We start from the raw sequence: 22,962 nt of genomic DNA, 5'->3' as shown, positions 1-22,962 counted from the left end.
AATGAAAAACTTCATAAATGAATCAAAAAACAGCAACATAAAATGAAAATAAAATAGCATGGATTAATTCTAGGAAACTTCACAAACATTTTTTTGGAAGACAGTTACAGTTACAATTTCAGAAACTATAGCTAATAATATTTCAAAGGAATCAAGTTGACCCATGGGGCTGACTGTACTGAAGAAAACTGCAATTTTGTGCCAGTGACCTAAGCAATCCAAGATTGTGGGAATGTAGAAAACAGGGTATGGTTTTGGTTAAAGCTTACATAAAACATATTGTTTACAGTGGGTCATGCCCAACATTTGAATGCCAGATTAGCCCTCTGAAGACATTTCTGTTTAGAATGCAGTGCTGTGCTTTTTAGGTGGGGTGAGCTGCTTTGAATTTCACTGCAGTTTCTGTCTGACTTTGAAAGGCGGAGTCAGAAAGTCCCTGTACACTGGGAGGGAAGGAATGAATGTTACCTATGATTTTTGGCAGGCAGTGAGCCCCTCTGCTAACTGCTCGCTGTTCTCTAGTCTCATGAACTTCTTTAAAAGCAGCAGGTCGGAATTGGTACTTCCTTCATCCTGACTGCTACTGAACTACCTTAATTTGACTCAGTTCTGCAGTTAAAAATCTCATCCTGTCGGGTCTGTGATTTATTAGCATTTAATATATGGCATTTAGAGTTGACACATGAGCAGTGATCTTGGAACAGCTAAGAAACATTAAAGGAAATCGTGATTGTGCTACAGTTTCCTGTATTGTATAAAGTGTCAGAGCTCCAGAATTTATCTACTAAGCTCCTTCCACGTGAGTGAAGTCTTCCTCCCTCCCTCAACTGTTGTATGCATGCATTAATATATCTGTTTATTTAAATAGCTGATGGTGATTTGTGCCCACACCTAAGTTGTAGTTTCTGTCTATTGCCAGCATTGGATCTCTGTGAGGGGGATATTGCACCAGTAAGGGAGAGTACAGTCATCCTTTGTGCCACTGAATGTTTTTTGGGAAGTTGAATCAAGAAATGCACGTCTGGTTTTATTCTTACACTTGCATCCAATAATACCACTAAATAGCACACAGTTATGTCTAAGGCACTAAATTTTTATGACTAAAAATCTGGTAGGTTCTTTAATGCATTCATTCTGCTTATTGTGCTGTCACAAGACAGAATGACTGTTGTTTGGAGAATGTAGCAGTCTGTTTCCATATGTAACTCTGATTTGGTTTCTTTTAATGTGTGAATTAGCTCTGACTTGGAATTCCTAACGCTTGATGTTAAGAAACTAAAGGCATCTGTGATGTCTTTTATTTCTCTCATATCCAGAAAGATGATTTAATGTAGTCTTTTGTCTTGGAATTTGTCTTTGTTTTCTCTTTGAAGACTGATACATGGAGCACTTTAAAAAGGTATTACCTACTCCTGTTATGTTTCTCTGAGTTTCAATGATCTGAAGCTCTGGAAAAATTGGCATCTTAGTGGTGCAAAGTTCAGTTCTTTTGTTTTACTTTTTAACAGCCTATTCAGTGTGCCAAAGTAGTGCAGACTTTCTAGGGAATTTCTAGGAAATACTGGCTAGTCTTGCTACACCAAAGCAGAATGGAGTAGCTGTAGCTTGCAGGCGCATCTGGATTGAGTTGCTAATGTGAAGACCTGTGGTGGCAGAATGAGAAATGTTTAACTGGGGCTTCTGTGTCTCAATGGCTGCTCGTGCTACTCTGAATATCTGTGTGTGCTCCCACACAGTTTTCTGCAGACAGACTCAACCTTCCAGGCTCCGAGCCAGTGGGATGTGAGCCCGTGGCAGACTGGAAGCTGCATGGGCAGGTTAGTGCAGTGCTGTGCTCCAGCTGGTGATCCCTGTTGGGATCTTGGACTTGCTAGACGAAGTACAGTGCTCTGCTAATATGCTTGCATGGCTTCCACTTTGAAGCTATCTCACGTCTAGCCAGGTAAAATGCTGGTTATATTGAATTTTCTGTAATGATGTATGGTTTATTATTTGTTTCTTGCATTGCTCTAATGTTTTAACGCCCAAGCTGTGAATTAGCTGACACTGTGCTAAGTATTGTACAAATCAGAACATAAAGATTATTTCCACTCTACATGCATAAAATCCCCCAAAAAATCCTAACCAAAGTCTGAAAATTTTTCCACAGAATCTAAAGCTGTAGTGTATTTTACACTAGAAGAAGCTGAAATTCTTTTTCCAGTGCAGGCATTTGTGGTTCAAATTGAGAGATTGCCAAAGAAAGTTTTACATTGCTGTGAGCCAAAACCATTTTTATACTAAATGGGCCTATGATTTGTGGCAAATACAGTGGGATATAGGATTCCTTATTCTGGGAATTGGAAGAAGGAACAATCCATTTTGAAAAAATAGACGGTTTTAAGCTTTATTTTAGAAAACTATTTTATATGTGAAAGGTTTGCTGACAGTGATAACAAACAGTTCTCTGATCCTGTTTTTTTTAATGAAAGCTGAATATTGTTTTTTCACCAAACTTTCTTGTTTCCCATCCAATGCAAAGATCAAAGTGTATAAAATAAAGAATAGTCTAATTTTTGAATTAAGGTCTTAAAGTCTAAACTAATTGACTTTATCACATTAGCATATTAGTGTGACAGGGTTAAAGTTCCACTCCTTGAAGAGTTTAGGAAGTACCGAGCAGTTTTCCTTTGTTTAGGTAAAGTTACTGACATGCTCAGAGCATATGGATCAAGGGAACACTAAAGTAGTTTTGGAATGAGGAAATACACGCAGTATAGTTACCATATTACCTGCAAGGCCAGCGAATATAAAGCAATTTACATGGTTTTTATGTAAAAAATATATATAGTTTTCAAATTATATACATGGTTTTAAAATATATATTATTTCCTCCCCAGCTTGTCCTCAATTTGTCATTTTCTACTGACATCAATAAATTATTTATCTGCCAAAGCATATGTACACTCAGTGAGGCTTTTTGTCGTATTGCAGCTGATGATTCTTCAGGGGTTTGACTGTTGGGTGGGGATATTAGAAGAATACCCTTCATTGCCATTTTAAATTCTTAAGTTATATTAGAATCCTTTTAAATGGATATTAGAATCCATTTTAAATTTTGCTTGATGAGACAGCACATTTCCTTTATATTAAGTTGTATGGGAAAAGATTTATTATAGAAGTTTAATGATATCTTGATGCCGTGATGAGCAGTAGCTCCCCAGAGTGCGTGTATAGAAAATCTGCTCTTATATAAACTGTCTTGAAGCAGTAAGAGACAACCAATTGGATATCTGTGTGTGGGTATGTGTGTGTAACAAGCTACAGTAAGGATCTCCAAATATTTCGTGAAGTAGAACCTTAGCCCATCCAGTCCATCCTCCCACTGAAAGTGCGGCTCTCATCAGCACTACAGCAGGACAGCTGTGGCTTTGTCTGCTGAATGCAGTGCTGGGCTGCTCTCTTAAAGAATTTTTGTTTTCCTGGTGTCCAGTCTGATCCTCTTAAGCTAAAACCATGTCAGTTACCATTTGGTAGGTCATCTCTGTATCACCTCCACGGAAGTACATAGCTGTAGCCACTGTTAGATCAGGAATACCAAGCTAGAGGCTGGTTCTGTTATTGCCATAACAGTATTTAGCATGTGTGGGCTGGGCATTGCTTGAGAAAAGGACATTCCGATTTTATCTTGATTTCAGCTGAATCTGTTTACTTTGTGTTATTGTCACTGGTAATAAAACTATTTGCTTTTTGTGATGTGTTGGATAAAAACAGATTGACGAGTAAATATTGCTAAATCACTGTACTTTCATCTCACCTGATTATCCCTCCTAGTAGGTATGTATATGCTGAAGAATTATTTCGGGTGATACAATCGAATCCATTCCCTCATCTTTACCTGCCAAGAGGAAAACCAGCTCCAGGACAAAGAGTGCTGAGTGGTTTCTGTGGTATTCTGCATCCACATGGGCATGGCATAAACTCTTTTGAGTATTACTATTAATAGGTGGACCAGACTGACACATATCTGCTGCTCTTGTTCCAGTTATTAGGAAAGAATTTGGGACCTGTGGCAGCTCCTTTCAGTTTCAGCTTGATGGCAAGTGGTTCTGTGTTTCTCTTCAAGTGGGTAATGTTCTTCAAATAGTTGCAGGCTTTTAGCAAATAGATTTTCTAAGCTGTAGTAGAGGAACTGATTGTCCCATTATCTGAAGCTGAAGGATTTGCAAATAAAGCTAATTGTCTTTAGCAAATAACAGGAGCTTTTAGCCAAGATAAAAGGAAACTGCTAAAAAAACAGCCAAGGGCAGTTTGGCTGAGTTGATTCATAGCACAAGAAAGTGATGCTTTATCACTTTTTGCACTAGGAGCTTAAGATGTAGTTGGTGTCTGTAAAAGCACAGAAATGGTACTGGAATTTTGGAGATTACTTTTAGCTTGTATCATTTTCTGGGTTCGTTTTTCCCAAGGTAAAGAGTTGCTTTTAAAATGCAAGGCTTAGCACCAGTCAGTGATTCTCAAAGTAAACTTACAAACTGACTCCAAAACTTAGTAAATCCATAGTGTCCATACCTACTTCCAAGATTTCTTAAATTTTGATGTCATTGTGATATCATATCCCCAGTTTTGATAGTGAATGTTTTCTTTGCTGAACACACTTGAATGGAAGCTGCAATTTAGGAAGAGAATTAAGTTTGGTTGGTTTTTCTCCATAGGGTTCTCTTGGTTTTCCTGCTTGCTTTTGGAAGGATATAAGAACTTTCAATGAATTAACAGCCTAGAGAGTTGGAAGAGGTTTATGTTAATCCCATATTTAGTCCCTGTTTCTAAGAAAGTACTGAGTGGAACGAAATGGCAAACTCTGGCAGTTTCATTGGCAGATCAGACACTGAATTTCGTGGCAATTTGTAAGTTTACCTTCTGTCTACCACTGTGAAAAGGAGATGGAATCAGAGAAAAAGGCAGGTGTGGTTAACTGAATCTTTGAAATGGTTCCCATAACCTCTGTATAATACAGACACTGTACCATGAAAGCATTTTATATTTCCAAAAGGTTTTGAATGCCTGCATTCCATGAATCCTCTTCCCTGCATGTGTGCAAGCTTATTAAAATCAGGTAAGAAGATTTAATTGCAACTGCTCAGGACTTGGACATGTGAGATTATGATTCTATTCTTGGCTGTTCCACACAACATGTTTGTAACTGGCCAGGCTACTTAGGCAAAATACTTCCAACTTGTTTGTCTGACATTTAGGTTTGCAATTCATTTCTTCGTTCAGCATGGCTACTTCTTTCAGGGAAGATTAGTTGCAAAAATCATTTTTTGTTTCAGTTGCTTCATGTGAAATACAAATGATGTTTTCCAAATCAGGAGACGGTAGTATCTTGAATCTTTGTTCAAAGATGTGTTATTGGTGAAATGTCAGAGACTTCTTTATTCAAGACTTGTGTGACAGGCCAGTGTGAGCCCTCAGCTTGTATTAGACTCAAATCTTCTCCCAGGCAAACTCTTTCTAAAAATGAAACATTGTGTTTATGCTACAATGCAGAAATACAGTGGTTGTGAGGCAAGGAGCAGCACAGCATCAGGAATTGGATTAACCAAGCTGTCAGATCTTTGAGAAGAAGCAGTTTGTGTTAATACTGGATCATATGAATTAGGTAACTAGCCAATGTCTTCCATTAGTGAAAAATGGTCCTAGTTCTGTTTTGATGGAACGGTTTGTGTACGAATGCATGAGAGGACTTTCTGCTATTAGAGAATTGCAGTCTGTGTTTGCCTAAATGGAATTGCTTCTTTCTAATCTGAATCCCAGGTGTGTCTACACTGCAGACGTGAAGTGCAGTTGCACAGACAAAGAGGATTTTTAGAGTTGAATTGCCCAAAAGTAACAGTGGGCTTGCAGCAGTGTGTTTTTCACACCAGTGCAATGACTGCATTTAAGCCTGCTCACACTTCCTGATGACCCCACTTAGTTGATTGGAATAGCTGTTACCAAACAGAAATGATTCATAGGACCGAAATACAGTAAGTGTGTCTGGTTTTTATTCCAATGTTAAATAGTCTCATCAGCACCTTGGTGGTTTGAATTATATAGAGAGAATCATATTTGAAATGTTTTAGAGAACTTTTTGATAGAAGAGATACTAAGTGACTGTTCCTTGTAGATCTGAAAATACAAATACCTGGAGTAGAAGAGGTAGACCCCACTAAATTCAAGTAGATTATTTTCTTAAGATTTCCTTAATATCAGATGGAAAGTTTCCTTAGGATATGTAGGAGCCCCATCCCAGCTTCTTTCTTAGCCTTAAAAACACATCTTTCAAAACTTCTCAGTGGAGAACAGACTAATGAGTAATGGAGAAGAACCCCCCAAACCTAACGATTATAAATGCATGTAATTTTCCTGAAGCAGAAGAAATGGATGAGGCTGTAAAGATTCAAGTAGTTTTACCTGTCTTACAATCCAGATTCCTACAAAGCTGGAAGAAAGGGTCTTTATTAACTTAAATGGTTTCTGGAGCAAATCAGTGGGAAGTTATGCAGACAGCATTTCAGCAACATGGAAAAACTCATAAAATTTAGCTAGTGCTATTGAAATGAATGATATGTTTTTAGGGCAAAATAAATTTCTTCTATGCTTTCTCTATCATCTAGCCTGATTGTAGCTTTCCAAGATCTTTATTTCCCTTCTGTTGTGTTTTGAGGGCTTTAGAATATATTCTCAGCTGTGCTGCTGCCCTAGGTGCCCTTTTCACTCCTTTAGGCAAGAATTTTACGTCAATTCCAACCACTTCTCTGTTTTCTTGTCAGAGCAGGTTTACTTCCTGCCTGCTGCTCCAGATCAAACATTGCTGCACCAGAGTTGGAGCCTCTGCAGGATCAGGGGAAAGGTTAAAGAAGCCAGCAGTAGGTTATGCTGCCCTCATTTTCTTGCAGAGTGTAGCAGAATTTCATTCTTTGGTTAGACAAATATTTGAGAAGTATCTGTTATGAATAGTTTAGGTTAGATGTCTTGCATAGGATGGACTAGATATAGTCCTTCCAGCCATATTTTCTGCTGTTTCCATGACTGTCTCACAACTGATTCAGAGCCTTGACTGTCTTTTGCTTTGTCATTTGTTTTGTGGTTTATTACCCAATGTACAGCCAACCTGATGCAGTGATTCCAGGCCTCAGTCCAATTACATGTGCTAACATATTCTGAGATTAAGTTTCTGGGAAGCTTTATGTTGAAAGATTTCTGATATTTTTGATATGTTCCCTGGGATCGCAGAAGGATAATTTTTTTAAAAATTTTTAAAATTTTTTTTTTTTTTTTGGTAGTAGAAGTTTTCTGATATTTTTGATATGTTCCCTGGGATCGCAGAAGGATAATTTTTTTAAAAATTTTTAAAATTTTTTTTTTTTTTTGGTAGTAGTAGTAGGAAAAATAGGCCTTTCTTCCTCCTCAAATCTTATTGCATCTTGGCACACTTTCCATTCTCAAGCCTTAGGCTCTGCTGTAAATTTAAAATAGTATTGATGGTAAAGGGATTATAGGATAGCTTACATGAACGTTAATTTTATACTTACAAGCTGGTAATAGATTTCTAAGAATTTATTTGACTTTCTTACTCTTGTTTTGAGTTGATAGAATTCTGTGTTCTTATTATTGCTACTGTAGACTTTATTATTGTGATAAGAGCTATACAGGGCTCTGTATAGAAAGTGATGGTCTCTGCCCCCAGAACTAGTAGTCTTTTCCGAAGAAGATGGTGGTGGGAAAAGAAACAGGGCATGACTGGGAAATGAATGTGGGATCTCCCACTGCTGACGAGCAGAATGACTTTGTGGTGGGTGAGGGGCCTGGCACATGCCTGGTTCTGTGGTGCTTTCTGGGCTGTCTGTGGTGCTTTCTCACCCACCATTGTTTCTGAATTGACCCAGGCTGACAGTGGTTGTCCATCTTGTCTGCCATGGAGCTGTGGGAGAGCCACGTTGGGCTGTGTGGCGTTTGTGACTGCTGTTCATGTCCTGAGCAGTACTGGATCCTGTCTGCTCCGGGTCGGGGGGAGGTGGCTGCTGCTCAGGATGCCGCCTGGCTGACAGGGCAGGGGCTGCTGGTCTTGGCAGTCTGGGCTGGCCCATGGCTGGGGGACCTGCGGTGTTTTTCAAGCTGTGTGTCTGAGTTTTGTGCTCACTGTTATCTTTGTGCATCAGATGTGGTCTGTCCCAGGGTGCCTGGAAAGGCTGCTGCTTTTGGACACCAGAGAGCCATGGGAGAGCCTGGATGTTGCCTGACTGGAGGGTCTGGGGCTGACAAGCTCTGTATTGTCAGTGGGGTCTGCAAGAAAAGGCACAGCAGCAGTTCCCAGATGGGAAGCAATGAGTTGCTGCTTGTGAGGACAGTGACAAAGGACAACAAGTGATGGCCTGGCACAGCCCTAGTTCTTAGTCCTTCCTCCCCGAACCCCCGCGGGGAGTTGGAGCTCCCATGCAGAGCACTGGATTGCTGCTTTGGCAGCTAACCCCTCTTCCTCCCTGTGCTCCCTGCCTCCTGGGCAAAGGCATATTCTGGCATGGTAGCAGATCTGCATCTCATCAAACTGCCTGACTGCTTGGTCAGCTCCCATCATGGGGCTCTGCCAGAGAAGGAGGGGGAAGTGTTGATCCCCAGCTGTCCCAGCATCAGGCAGATCCAGGCAGTCCCTGCTCTTGTGTCTGCCCTGTTTTCAGCTTCCCTATGAAGCTGAGGACAAGTTATGGGACAGAAGGTGACCAGGCCTGCCAGGGAATCCCTGGGCTGGCACTGTGCTTGTGCCTGATGTCTCATGAGAACACCAGTGCACAGAGCATGTGGATTGGTTCAGGATGGGATCCAGTTAGCTTTGTGTGGTGCTGAGTTTCGGATTTGTGGCCAAAGCAGCGTGGGTGACATGCCACTGCTTGAGCCACAGCTGAGCAATGAGTGCACAGTGCCGAGGCCTTTTCCGCTCCTCACCCCAGCACCAGTGAGCAGGCTGGGGGACACAGGATGCTGGGAAGGGGATACAGCCAGGACAGGTGACCCTGCTGGGGATAGCCCACTCCTCATTACATCTCAGCAACACAACTGCAAGCTCCTGCTCCTCCTCCTGCACTGGTGAGGCATCAGGTGGCTGGTAGTGTGAGCCGTTGTGGCCTTTTGCATCACTTGTTCAGTTTTCTTTTGTTTTCCTAATTCATAGAATCATCAAGGTTGGAAGAGGCTTTAAGATCATCAAATCCAACTGTCAATCCAGCACTATCATTGTAACCCCTAAAGCATATCACCCAGATATTAAACTGTCTTAGCCCGCGAGGTTTGGTCCTATCACCTACTGAGCTGTAATATCCTAAGTGTGTTGAAAACCAAGATCTGTTCAGTGTCCCATCAGCATTCCCAATACCAGTGACATAAAGACCTGCACAAGCTTGGTTCCCCACCCCTGCCCTGTCAAGCTCTCCGCCACAACTCACAACAACCCCAGGCAATACCCCAGGCGTGGGGAAGAGTGGCTGGAAAGCGGCCCAGTGGAAAAGTATCTGGAGGTGCTGGTTGACAGTGGCTGAACATGAGCCAGCAGTGTGCCCAGGTGGCCAAGAAGGTGAGTGCTGGAAAAGATGAGCGAGCCACAGCCATAAGGACTGAAAGGCAGGAAATCCTCATCCCTGGAGCCTGCTTCAATAGCATTCTGTATAGAGCCAAACTCATTCTCTCCGACTCTTCTCAGCTATGCTTTGTTACCTTTCCCCTTTATAGTAATTCCTTGTGCTTTTTGTAATCTGTGTCCTTCTCAGAATTTGCTCCATTGCTGTTCACAAGTGCAAGGGCAAAGCAAGTTACTTGATTTTGCCTGTGCTTCCCTGTTTGTTATTGCATGAGAAGGCCCTGATCTTTCCTAGAATATGCTTAAAAACTCAGTATAAGATAAAAAATTATTGCAGTTGCTTGTGATCTTGAATTAATCACCTTGACTGGAAGTCAGGGATGTTCATACCCTTTTACTTATTTCATTAGAAGATATTGCAGTGAGTCTCACTGGGTGCATGTTAACATTTTGAGGATCTCTGCTGAAACTTGCTGCTGTTGTTAGGTAACCTGTGAGCTATTTTATAGCTGAGGCTGCCAGGTGTGTTTTTACTCAAGTAAGTGATAGAAATGCGTGGCCTAGCACAGTGTTTAGAAGAGTTTGGGTATGTCAAATGAATTACAGCTGTTACAGCTGCCCAACCTACTGCTTATGGTCTAGGATTTTCAGTGAAAATAACTGCAGCCAAGGATGATTTGGGAAGGCATTGACTTGGTAGAAAGAGTAGGACAAATATGATCTTGCCGTCTGCACCTACCTGAGACAGCTGTGTAGGGTAAGAAAGGTAGGAATGCAACGATGAGAGTAACAGCTCTGGCCAGGGGCTGCTGTCAGCTGCAAATCAACTTAAAGCTATTGCCAAGGCCAGGTAGAACAAGCATTAAACTGACGGCTCGGCCAGGGGCACCAGGATGTCTTGTCACAGCTTCGGTTAGAATTGACATGGACCAGCATGTCACCTTTAATTTGACCCATCTCATAAGTGAGAAGATCTGTTTTGATCAAATGATGAATTTTAGTTTCAAGAGGTCACAGTCACATTATATCTTCTTTATTTGGGCTGGGTAAAGCTTTGCCCTGAAAGAAGCTGCATTGGAATTAACAGGCACTTTTCAGATGAGGGGGTTCTCAAAAAAAACATCTTTTTGAGCCAGTGGCCCTTTGCAGGTATAATGTTGCCATATAAGCCCTGAAAATCAGCAGTATCCAGCTGGCTTCCCCATCACTCCATTTTGCCTCCCACAGGCAGGGCAATCTGATGCTTCCTATTCCCTTACCAGAGTGTCCTGGGCTGGCATATTGGCACGCACATCTTGTATGTACGTTCCTTTCTGCTGTGACATGGAGATTTTGCAGGCTCGGGACAATGTCTTTATCATTTTACTTCAGGCAACAGGTGCTAAATAACTGCCTCACCATGTGCCACATCCACTTCTTTTTTTAATCTCTCTTATCCTTTTTGTTCGGCATTTACAGGTTTTCCTTCCAGTTTAATGGTTTTATTAGGCAACAGCGTCAGGAGGTGCTTGAGAGCATGTTGGATAAACAAAGCCAGCAAAACACAAGTCCAGCTGAAAATTCCCCTTTGTGTTGGCAGTACAAACTGTGGAGAGATCTGGATGGGTGCTAATGCCAATCCCTAATGCATCCTTAACATGCTGCTTTCAGGGCTTGGGGAATGTTGGCAAAGGAAAAAAGTAAATTGCTGTTTTTAAAGGTCATAGGAGATAGCGGGGTAGCACTGTGATAATCTTTTAATGAGTGATATTAACATAAGAGGCATTGATACTTAATCAGTACCCTGGCATTTGTCACCTGGCTGTGCTCTGCTTCCCTTTTGTGGGTTCTTCTGTGTGATTTCCCTCTTGGTGCTGCTTGAACAAGTGAAGCCCAAAGGGTTTGTGAGCCAGGTGAAGTGTTGTGTAGGGCATCCTACTTCTCAGGGACCCAGAAGAGGCTGAGGGTGCTAGTAATACTTTGTGCAGACCACCCTGTGGTGGGAGTACTCCAGAGATGATCCTCCAACACCTCCTCTCAATGTGTCATCCTTCACAGAAAAAGAAGACCAAATGCATTGCAGCACTTGATGCTGTCTTGACACAAAAAGCATTTAGATTCTGAAAGATTTGGGTGCTTTTGCATGCTGTTAATTTGCACTGCTTGGTAAAAACAGGGAGAAAAAGACATAGTGGATAGAGTCCTAAGAAAGGATATTAAGAAAGTAATGGCCAAAAGAGTGGCTCTCCAGAGATCTTAACAGGATTATAAGAATGAGAAAAATTGCCTCTTTTCCTGTTGGATGATTGTTGCCCTACTGGTCTGTGCAGTTTAGCCTCTCTCTGAGGTCTTACCAAGGGTGTCCCTACTGTTGTTTGAAGGAATTGTTATGGGTCAAGTGCTGTACCTGACATTGTTGACTCAGGCATTGGCACGGTGTCTGGAGGAAAGCTGGTTTCTCCAAATTCTGAAGGAGGTGAGAAAGAGCAAGTGGGATCCCTGGTCAGATTGTGCACTTCCAGGAAGCTCTGTGGTCTGGGAACTGTTTCTTTTCTGGATAAGGATCATAGTTTCTTACCTCTCTAGGCTTTCTGCCTTCAAGGGACTCAAACTGAAGTGCAGTGAGTGTATTCACTTGTGGCTGCAGCTTGCTGCTCCCTCTACATATGCTTGTGGGTTTATGAGAAGAGCCAAGTTAAAATTCATTCCCATCCTTAAATAAAAGCCATTTGTTAACCCCAGAAAACTTAACAAACTGTTTTGGAGTGATGCCTTTCAAGCAGTTGTGCTACCACCACTGAAGAAGCAGCAAACAGGCATAAAAGCAGAAATCAGCACACTGATGGGAGTTCTAGGGGTAGAGGCTTCATATGATAATTATCGTCCCCAGGCCAGTTTATTGTAAAGATAATTACCCTAATGAAAGTGACCCGAGATGCAGAAGGCTGGACTCGAGGGAAAGCAGATGATACCACTGGAACAGGGAGTTCTTTAGAAGCTGTGGTTCTGTGCAGAGATAAACACAAAGATATGGTTGTGTTCTACATACTCACTTAAGCCCCACTGACATCCCTGCTCCCATGTAATTGCTTGAGCTGTCTTGCACTGTGGACAATAGCAAACACTCCTCTGTGGCTTTTATTTTGATCCCTGTCTTCTGTGATACCTTTTTTTTCTAAAGCATGGTAAGAGTGGTAAGAGGTTGCCAGGTAAAATTAGTTTTAGGACATCATTAGGTAGTGCTTCTCCCATTGGAGCATTCACTGTCAGAAGAATAAAAGGAAGAGTTAAGAAGAGTAATTGTTGTTTCATCAGATTATGTATTAATTCAACCAGACTAATGCACTGTAATATCTCGACAAGCCCTATAATTGGAGATAGTTGAAACAAGCTTTTAACTATTAATGTGCTCCAGCTCTAAGTTAATTTCACATCTAAGCCATTAAGCAAAAAAAACCACAACCAAACCTAAACCAAAACAACCAGTCAATAAGAAACAGGTTCATTAAAGGCATCTTAAAAATTAGGTTGTTTAAAGAAGCAGGGGTACACATATTCTTTTTTCAAAAGCTTGGGACCGATTTTGCCTCATTTTGCAAAATGTGTGCAGGGGCTTAGAAGTCCAAGACACTGATATTTCTTGCGGAAGCACCTTTTTACAGCATTTGCGAATCATTTATCACTATTCTGGATTACCTGTGTTCCAGTCTATTCCATATGCGCCCAGCACAGAGGACCAGGATTTCACTTGGGGGTCTGTAATAAGGGACAGTGCTTTCTGACTTACATTAGGAAGGAAAATGGAGCTTTGAATGTGATTCTTTGAATTCTCCCTTGCTTTTGAGCAGCACAGTTTAAATGCTCAGATGGTATAGGAAGAGAAGGGAGAGGGTGAATCAAGGCTCTGCCTGCTTTGTAGCCCTTTCTAGTTGTTCAGCCCCTACCTGTGAATAAAAGGGGAGTGACGTGCCAGAGATCCTGCATTCCTTATTTCCCTGCTGTTCTTTCGGATGATTCACACCACAGGAGCTACCATAAAGAAAAATTAACTATCCCAGCCAAAAACAGTACAAACCCCTGTGGTGCATGTCTGCAGCTAGTCATGGCTTACAAGAGAGTCTCTGCAGTCCCTCATGCAGGGAAACATTTAGCCTTCTTTGCTAATGGGTTCTTTCTAGGAAGATAAGCGTGTGAATGAGCAAGTTATTGTGACATAAGTAACTTGCTGCCTGCAGGCTCTGATCTCTCACATTGGTTTTATGTATTAAAGGAAAATCAGTGTAACATCTACTTAGTTGTGATGGGGATTAATTTCTGATGATCAGCTTATATTCTGTGGTACAGCAATTGGGTGTTTCTGGAACTTGTACAGGGGTGTTAACCTTACTGTCCAAGTGATTTCATGTGCTAATTTTCTGGTTTTATACCTTGTACTGCTACTTTAACTCAATTCTTAAACAGAATTTCAAAATATGCTACTTCTTGTATAAGAGCACTGTGTATATGTTTGTGTGCACTTTATGAATATTTCTCCAGCTACGTAGAGGTTAGTTGCCTTTAACCATCATGTCATTAAATATCCCTACAGAGAAAATGTTAAGGCTTGTCTATGTTCACTGATGCAGAATAATTTTAAATCAGTCTGACTTCATTATTTTGATACACTTCATTTTTGTCTCTGTGTTCCTTCAGGCTTCCGACTTGATTATCACCCCAGCTACGACGTTCAAGGAAAAACCAGACCCCACTGGTTTGGTATTTGGAACTGTGTTCACTGATAATATGCTGATGATAGAATGGTCCTTGGCTTCAGGATGGGAGAAACCCTATATTAAGCCGCTAGAGAACCTCTCATTACATCCAGCCTCCTCAGCCCTGCATTATGCTATAGAAGTGAGTATTAAATTGATTTGAAAACCACTATTTTATTAACTCTGGAAGACACAACTTTGTAATACAAGGACTATTACTGCCTTAAGTTCATTAGTATTGAGTTACATTTTGTTTTGTTAACTGGTGTTCTTCCAGAATAATTGCATTATTTATAACAGGGTTATGTGTAACACAGAAGCAGCTGTGGCCTGGGGATTAGAGCACACTTAAAAGTCCTGTCCTAGGGAAGGTGAGCTCTTTCTTGTGTGGTGATAAATTTATTTGAAAAACCATTCTCGTTCACTGACAGTGGGTTGGTCCAGTTACTGTCTCTGATGTGGCAGTGCAGGACTGTGTGAGCCTGTGAGAGTCTCAGAGTAGCTTTAATTGGGGGACTGAACATGCACTTCGTGAAAGTGTCTTGAAGCTGATTTAAAGGTTGATAGCTTGGGTTGCAGGACAAACTAGATAGGTGCTTGTTTGGGACTCTGAACAAATCCCTCAACCTTGGAACTAGATCTGATGCACTCAGTGTATACAAGTGTCTTTAAGGAGAGAACATACACCAAGGAACTTTGGGAAGTGGAATGTCAAGTCGGAAACCAGCGTGGTTAAAGTTTCTGTGCTTAGCTGATTACTGCCTAAAGCTGCCTTTTGTGCCTTCAGAGCAGCTCTGGCTGTACTCACACCTGTGTGGGAGCCCCAGCAGGGTACAGACCCTGAAATGGAAGCCCACTTCTCCTCCCACTTCTGGGTAGGTGGGAGTGTCTCCACTGAAGTGTGTGGAGTTGCTTGTGCTGCTTTTACTATTTCTTATATTTTTCCTTTTTTCCTTTTTTCCTTTTTAAAAATTTTTTGTATTTTAACCACTGGTATAAGGGAAGCTTTCTCTGCTTGTTGTTCCTGAGCTTCTAAGCCTTCACCATTTTTATTTTGACTGATTTTTCCCCCATCTAGTCACCAAGCCTCCAGAGGTCCTGTGTAAATTACAACAAGACCCCTGTGACCGAGGCTGCAGCTCTTGGTCTGCACTTCTTACTTCTTGTAAGAAACCACGCTGGAGTCCCAAATCTGTATTTCACTCTTAGTAGCATATTGTTTTAATGCTTGGCCTCTGGCCTGGTCTGAAATCATTGCTAATATGAATATGCTCTTATTTTTTTTTTCCATTTTTTTTTATTCTTTTACCCGTATTGCATCACGTTTCCTCTAGCCAAGAGGACAGACAGAGGAGAATCTGGTGTCATTGCTGTGGCTCAATGAATACACAGTGGGTATAATAAAAGTGATGAATTTGGCATTCCCTCCCCTTTCTCCTTGCCCTTCATGATGCAGTGTGGTAATCTGGATCTGCTGAACTCCAGATCCAGCTCTCGTGATGTACAGATGTCAGACAATACTGTTTTCACACCACTGTAGCAACCAACCATCGAGCAACCACAGCAGTTGCTTTCATTAAAGCTGAACATTTCTGGAGCACATCACTGTCTCCGTTTTTAATGAGTCAAAGGTTTTACTGAGCTCTGGAAGATTAAAAGCATTTATTTTTAGAGAAAAAGATTTAACATCATGAGAAGGCTTTGTGTTTCAGTAATGATGTGATTTTTACTTCTGTCAAACCATTGATCAAATCTTAATAGTGACATTCCTCCCTTTTCCCTCTCATTGAAAGTTCTGTGAATGTGTTTGGGAGAAGGGCGAGGGGGGGGGAAATGTGTTCTGTGATAAGAAAGTAACATTCCAACAATGTGCCATCAGTTAGTAACTGGCCCAGTAAAAATCGTATCAGCCAGATGACCAGCTATGCTATCCTTTATTAAAGATTTTTTTTTCTTGTGGCTACAATGTCTACCCTAGGAACAACTTCTTTTTCAAAACTGTGCCAGGGTTTCAGAAAAGTTGGCATTGCCGTAGGACTAAGATAAGTTTTGAAGGCAAAAAGTTGTGGGTTCTAATTCTGGTTCTGCTACATAATTGGCATACAGCCTGAGGAAAATTGCTGGGATTCTGCAACCCAATTACAACCCAATTAAAATTTGTCATGTGGAAGGACCTAGCTCTGCCATGAAACTGCATGCAAGCTTTCTAAAGATTGCATTTCACTGATCCTTATGGAAAAATATAATAGAATTTGATAATAGTGAAACCTGAAATATTCTGTTAAAATGACTTATGCACAAATACAGGATTATTTTTTTCCAAATAAAATAATGCCTGTCTAGACTTCCAGCCACATAGGATGCAGTTCCAGCCACTTTTTGTGGAACAGTCAGAGGAGGAGAAGCCTGAGAGGCTGACAGCAGTGATGCAGTTAAATTCATAGCACTTACACTGGAATATATTGTATCAAGAAATGCTTTGGAAGATAAATTCTAAGAATCTGAACTGTTGTCTATAAGCATAACTGAGCCTTTTATACTTAATCTAAATAATACCTGTGTATACATATGTATTAGTGTGAGTTTATATAATACATGTGTTTTCTGTCTATAAGTATAACCAGAAATTACCAATCTGTAACTGAAAATAACTGGATATTTTGTGGGCATGTTTTTTGATGTGGTTTGGAGATGCTGTAAGGCATTTTTCTGGGAGGGCATTGATAGGATAAGGATTTCTGATTGTCAACACCAGTTGTCTGGATCCTGCAGTCCGATGGGGGATAACTATGTTTAAATTTCCTGTGAAGTGTATAGAGAAAATATTTTCATGCACTTTGTCTCTAATGTAAGGCTTCATCACTGTCATTCAGGCTAAACACCATTCCACAGCATAGGGGTAAAAGGGGGAAATAAGTGACCAGTTCCTGCTACAGTTACAGCAAGAACTTTACAAGAGTTCTCTCAATTACCTTATTCTATGCTTCCTAACAAAGATGTGTTTTGGACAGAGCCCTAAAAATAATTAACATGTATTTAATAAAATTCTGTAGATCCCTTATGTAAGTGAAAATGCTGTTTTGACTCAGATATTAGTCAGGATGTGAGGGAATAGTTAAGTCAAACACATGCTACAAATTTTAATTGCTGTGACCAAATTATGAAAAAAGAAAAAAAAAAAAAAAAGGTTATCATGAAGTTCCTTGACAGAGAAAGAACTATGAAGTTTGTATTACAAAGATGACCTGCCTATACTTCAGATAAATGTATCTCACAGGAATGTATTGCCAGAATTCACTAGTTAGCATTTTTGTGTTTGCGTACTGTGAGCAGGAAGGTGAAGATTTTATTTCCAAAGGGTGTGTTCTGCTTTTGCACAGATCATCATGGGGTAACATCTCAATTACTACTTGATTTCTTTTCCCTCCTTCTCTGGCCTGGTAGTTGTTCGAAGGGATGAAGGCTTACCGAGGAGTGGATGGCAAGATCCGCCTGTTCCGGCCAGCCCTCAATATGGACAGGATGGCGCGATCAGCACGGAGAACAACTCTGCCAGTACGTACCCAAGGCATCTCTTGCTCCTTAAGTCAGAGCATGTTTTCATTTTCAGAGTGCAAATCTCTAAAGCTTTTCAGTAGTAGTATTTACCAAACGCTCTTAAGTCTTTGGTAGCTCAGTAAAACTCTTGTTAACTGATATTATTAATTGAAGGAAACTGTTTGAATTGCTTATTTTAAAAAAGTCAGAACACTGAGTGCTTTGCTTTCATTGTTGTCTCCCTGCTGCCTTGGATGTACAGAGTGTTTGAGGGATGGGTTCTGTTCTGCAGGTATTTGCATGCAGACAGCTATCTGATTTGCTCTGGTGCTAATGTTCTCCCTTTTCTTCTTTCCACTTCAGTTAAGTTGTTTGGCCTCTTGAGTGCCTTTGGTTTTGGTAATGCCAGTAGCCTAACACTGCTTTTAGCAATTGTACCTTGACCGGTGAACTTCCTCCCAGGCTTTTTAGCTTAATTGCTGTAAGAACTTGGGAACTTTGGGAGACTTGCTGGCCCCTTGGAGTTGTGAACCAAAGCACTCTTCTGTAGAAGAGATGGTGCAGTAACTTGCAGCATGCCTGGCTGAGTTGGCTGCACAGAGAGTTCTCCACATGCTTTGGAGGCAAGAAGAGTCAATGGTTCCTTTTTACCATCTCAGGAGGATACTTTGGAGCAAAGGAGGTCATTCAGGATACTGCACAAAAAGGCACAGTAGCTAAGACCATGGGATATTAAATTCTGTGAGGAATGAACTCAAGGAAGGTGATGTGTGTAGTCCTGTGCACCTCTACAGTGTCACTGTTGCATATCCTGAGGAAGTGGTCCCTGTAGCATATGGATCTGTAAAGACCACAAAGTGTTCTGGCTTTATTTCTCCATTTGCTTTCATCCATTTCTTTTCCTTCCCAGTCTTTTGACCAGAACGAGCTGTTAGAGTGCATCCGTAAGCTTGTGGAAGTGGAACAGGAATGGGTCCCATACTCAACCTCTGCCAGCCTGTACATCCGCCCTACCCTAATTGGAACTGAGGTGGGCAACATTATTTTTTTCCTTTCTTTAACTCTTGTTTATTTAGGTACGAGGCAAAATCCTCCATCCATAAAGGGAAATACTCAGCAGTCCGTAGGTGACAGGATTAAGTTCGGGGCAGATAGGTTTTTTTGTTTTATTTTGGAGTCCCTCGGCTATAGCGCCACGGCACAAATTTAACCTTGCCCACACCGCCACTTAGTGGCCACACTGGTTCAGAGCACGGAAAGTAAACCGGGTAACTACTCGCAGTGGGAATGTGACAACAACACATGTCAATTTTGGGCTTGTGCTGAAAGGATAGTTAAATGTGACATGGTTATATTAAAATCCTAATAATTCGGAGGGAACGTGATGGAACAGAAATTGCTGTGTACATTTTGTGATTTCAAGTCATATCTGAACTTAGTGAGGAGTTTTTGGAAGATTTTACCCTGTAAATTAAGATGTCTCAGAAGAGACGCTTTCAACAGAACTAGGGACTAGTTCCTGTGTCAATTTATTCTTGAAGCTGACCTTCTAAGAGGCTCCTTAGCAAATAGGTATTAATGTCTCCTCTCTGAGTTTCATGTGTGAGTCAATTCTATAGTATTGATAAAGGGAGGTAGAAAGAGAGAGTTTATTTTATTAAATCCTTCAGGATTCTGTTTTTCAGCAGTAGCAAGAGAGAAACTTATAATGGTAGAGCATAGGGCAAGAAGCTAAAGAATGTGGGTTCCAAACTAGGTAAGCTAAACTTCTGCAGAATCCATATCTGTAAGTATTTACCATACATGAACAATTTACATTTCACATAAGTTCTAGGACTCCATTAATTTAATACTTTTAAACTAGTTGCAGATTTTCAGATTAAAAAATCTCCACTGAGTAACTATAAAGTACTGGTATTAAAAATTGGGGGGTTTACCCCTGGTTTTGTTCTTGGAAATTCCTCTGCTTTAAGCTTTGTTTCAGGATAGCCAACACTGTAGCCTTTCCACTGTGTCACATGTTGTTTCCAGATTGCTGTCCTACTAAGCTTTTATGAATCACCACAATTAGAAACCCAGGCAGCACAATCTTTTGAATGATCATGTCAGCAAAAATATGAAGATCTCAGTTAATCCTGTTAGAAGTCTTTCTGAAGCAGTAAGGTAGACAGAAATCAAAAGAACCCTTTCAGCACCTGGGGGACTTTGGCCAACACCAGACTTTCAAGTATTGATGGTGATGACTTGGAGTGTGAGAAGCCATCTCTCAGAGAGGAGGGGGAGGAGAAACTGTTACATTCTTGGTTATTTCCTGTGCAGTTGGACTATAGTGAACTATTTTTAGCAGGCAGATAATTTTAGCTATCACACAGGCATTCAGAGAGCCAGCACTCAACTCTAGCAATGTCAGTTCTAAGTGGTACTGGCCAGTTCTTCTCACTAATGCAGCTGACAGTGGTTTCTCCACTGTTGTTATTGCTAGGAGTGGTCTTGACACTCCTTCCCCCAGAAGGCTTTGTGGGCTTCTGGTATGATTATATAGCACTTTGTTAAGCTAATCTTTGAATTCTCAAAAGCTTGAAACTATTTGAGAACACTAGAATAATACATAGATAAATTGAATGGCTGTAAGTGGATGGTGACAGTATATAAAATCAGGGTTGTTATGTTGTTTCGATAGGGGGGACATTATAGAAATATTTTTTTCTTCATTGCAGCACTTTACACTGTCCTGGTAAAAGCACTCTCATGCTGCAGTTCTGCTGAAAGCAGTGTTTCAAAAGCTGATGGTGCAGCACCTGATGTTTGAAGGATACCAGTAACTTTTGATTTGTTTACATTCCTTATTTTCAGCCTTCCCTTGGAGTGAAGAAGCCGACTAAAGCCCTACTGTATGTCATACTGAGCCCTGTGGGCCCTTACTTTGCAAGTGGAAGCTTTAATCCAATATCCTTATGGGCAGATCCAAAATATGTAAGAGCGTGGAAAGGGGGAACGGGAGACTGCAAAGTGGGAGGGTAAGAAAACATTATCCTGCATTTTCTACATAGCTCACAAAGCAGATTTGGGTTTTAGTGAGGTATCTAATCCAGCAGAAATAGAGATATTAAATGCAGTAGTTAAACAAACAACATACTACAACGAAGAGTTCAAAATTGTACTTTGCAAATACTCAGTTGCATATTTTTGTTTGAATATTACAGTCAATTGATTTTTTTGCAGCATCTCAAGCTGAGGAACTGCATCTGGAAGGTGCCCATATAATACTTTGGCTCTTGCCCTTGCAGCAGATGACACTGAAGTTACCACTTTGTGCTGCATCATCAGTATAGCAGCCTGCTGCCAGTAGAGCAGGGAGCAGCTCTGGCTGCTGACCTCCTTCCTTGAATTGTCCTACCCAGGAGTTTCTTTGCTAGGCAGGAAGTCAGTAGCTGTTAAGTGCTGCTCAGCTGAGCTGGTAGAATAATCAGAGGGCAGGAAAATAACTTTAATTCATTCAAGCTGATGTTCTGAACCTTTGCTCTTTGTTTATGAGATTTTGCTTACTTTTAGAAATATATTGTTTCCTGTGCATCCTTCATACATCAGCTGTGAAAAAAAGGAGTAGTCATTACTGACTTGATTTGTGCCCAGAGGGGAGAACTTGACTTCAGTGTGGTCAGCATTTTGGAGCTGCTGACTTTTCGTCTTGAAGGTTGTTGACCATCAGAAGCAAAAAGGGGTATTTTCCCCCTCAAAGCAGCAAGGATTATTCAGTCGGGTTCACTCTGTAGGCAGCATTTTAGAAAAACATTTGCTCCTAAAGGATATGGAATTCATTGAGACACAGTTGCATTTCCTGAAGATGCTTGTTCTGTGACTATCTTTTACTAGAAAAAAAAATAACTCACCTCTGGTGATATTTGTGCTCCAAGAGTTTCACCTAACGTATATTACCCATCTGACATGAGGTAGATGATTAAAAAAAACCAAAAAACCCCTAAAAGCTGGAGGGCAATTGTTGCTCTCTCTCCAGGATGCCAACTGCTAAATAAAGAGAAGTGCTTTCTGAGGATTTTTAGTTGCAATAATTAGAATGTCCAGAATATGGGACAAGAGATATGTTTAAGACAATTTGGATGGATATGCTTGAGTTGTTGGTGCTGTTCAGCCCTTCAAAGTTTTTGGGTTGTAGGTACAAACAATCTAGTAAAATACTAGTGGGATACTTACAATGAAAATATCCCAGGGACAAGCTGAGCACTTGCTCATAAGGTAGATGTGTACAAAATCTTGTTTAAATTGAGAAGATGCCCAACCAGCTACTCATAACTCTTTGTTTTTTTTTTTCTGAAGGAATTATGGTTCTGCTCTTTATGCCCAGCAAGAAGCCCTGGAGTTTGGCTGCCAGCAGGTTTTGTGGCTCTATGGAGAAGATCACCAAATAACTGAAGTTGGAACAATGAATCTGTTTCTCTACTGGATAAATGAAGATGGAGGTATGGTAACATAAAGCATGAAAACTTTAACAGAGTAGACATTTGGGACCGTAATCCACAACATGATTATTAGAATACAGATCATAATCTTTTTAATGAAGATGATTCAACAAAGAAAATGCCTGTTCTCTTCTGAAAATTACTAGGTGGCTGTTAGTTGTGAGAGAGGAGATTCTGGAGCAGCTGTGAGTGCTGCCTGCTGATAACAGACTAAACTGCTGGGCTAGTCCACATGCTCAGAACGGCAGAGTTTAGCCATGCACAAGGTCACACATCAGCTTTGGTGTCAGCAGGATGTTTGATCTCCAAGGAGGTGTTGGCTTGGAAGCAGTGCAACTTATGGCTGAGCAACTCTTCAGAGTCTGTAGCTTTGAGTATGAGTGGCTCCCATCATCACGTGGTGACAAGTCAAATATTCCTGAACCTATCCAAAAGTGTTTCAGCATCCAATTGATGAAGAACTCTTTTTTCTTTGAAGAATTCAAAGTTCTGTCCAGTGGTGGCAGGGAGAGAGATACATGTCAGTCAGTGTCCTGTATCACTAATGCTCAAAAGATGCTTTCAAGACATATCATCATTTTTGAACCTGTTTTTACCTCTTTCTACCCACAGTCATCTCTGAGCA

The 22,962-nt window shown here is 40.9% G+C and overlaps 1 protein-coding gene across 2 annotated transcripts in view; it reads left to right on the top strand.

The window, feature by feature from the left end:
* The window catches only part of BCAT1 (branched chain amino acid transaminase 1), a 60,206-nt gene that overhangs the window by 17,702 nt on the left and 19,542 nt on the right, over positions 1–22,962 (top strand). The window contains exons 3-8 of one of the 2 annotated variants that reach the window (XM_017736710.1): positions 14,264–14,464; positions 15,657–15,713; positions 17,767–17,877; positions 18,770–18,889; positions 20,713–20,876; positions 22,195–22,337. In XM_017736710.1, the coding sequence (XP_017592199.1) occupies positions 14,264–14,464; positions 15,657–15,713; positions 17,767–17,877; positions 18,770–18,889; positions 20,713–20,876; positions 22,195–22,337 (796 nt within the window). The remainder of the gene's footprint in view (positions 1–14,263; positions 14,465–15,656; positions 15,714–17,766; positions 17,878–18,769; positions 18,890–20,712; positions 20,877–22,194; positions 22,338–22,962) is intronic. The other variant, XM_008635586.2, reaches the window with a different exon arrangement.

Source organism: Corvus brachyrhynchos, unplaced genomic scaffold (assembly GCF_000691975.1).
Source record: "Corvus brachyrhynchos isolate BGI_N302 unplaced genomic scaffold, ASM69197v1 scaffold246, whole genome shotgun sequence".
In the NCBI taxonomy this organism is placed as follows: Eukaryota; Metazoa; Chordata; class Aves; order Passeriformes; family Corvidae; genus Corvus; species Corvus brachyrhynchos.
The sequence above is the reverse complement of the archived record's forward strand: the minus strand, read 5'-3'. Positions and strand labels throughout refer to the sequence as shown.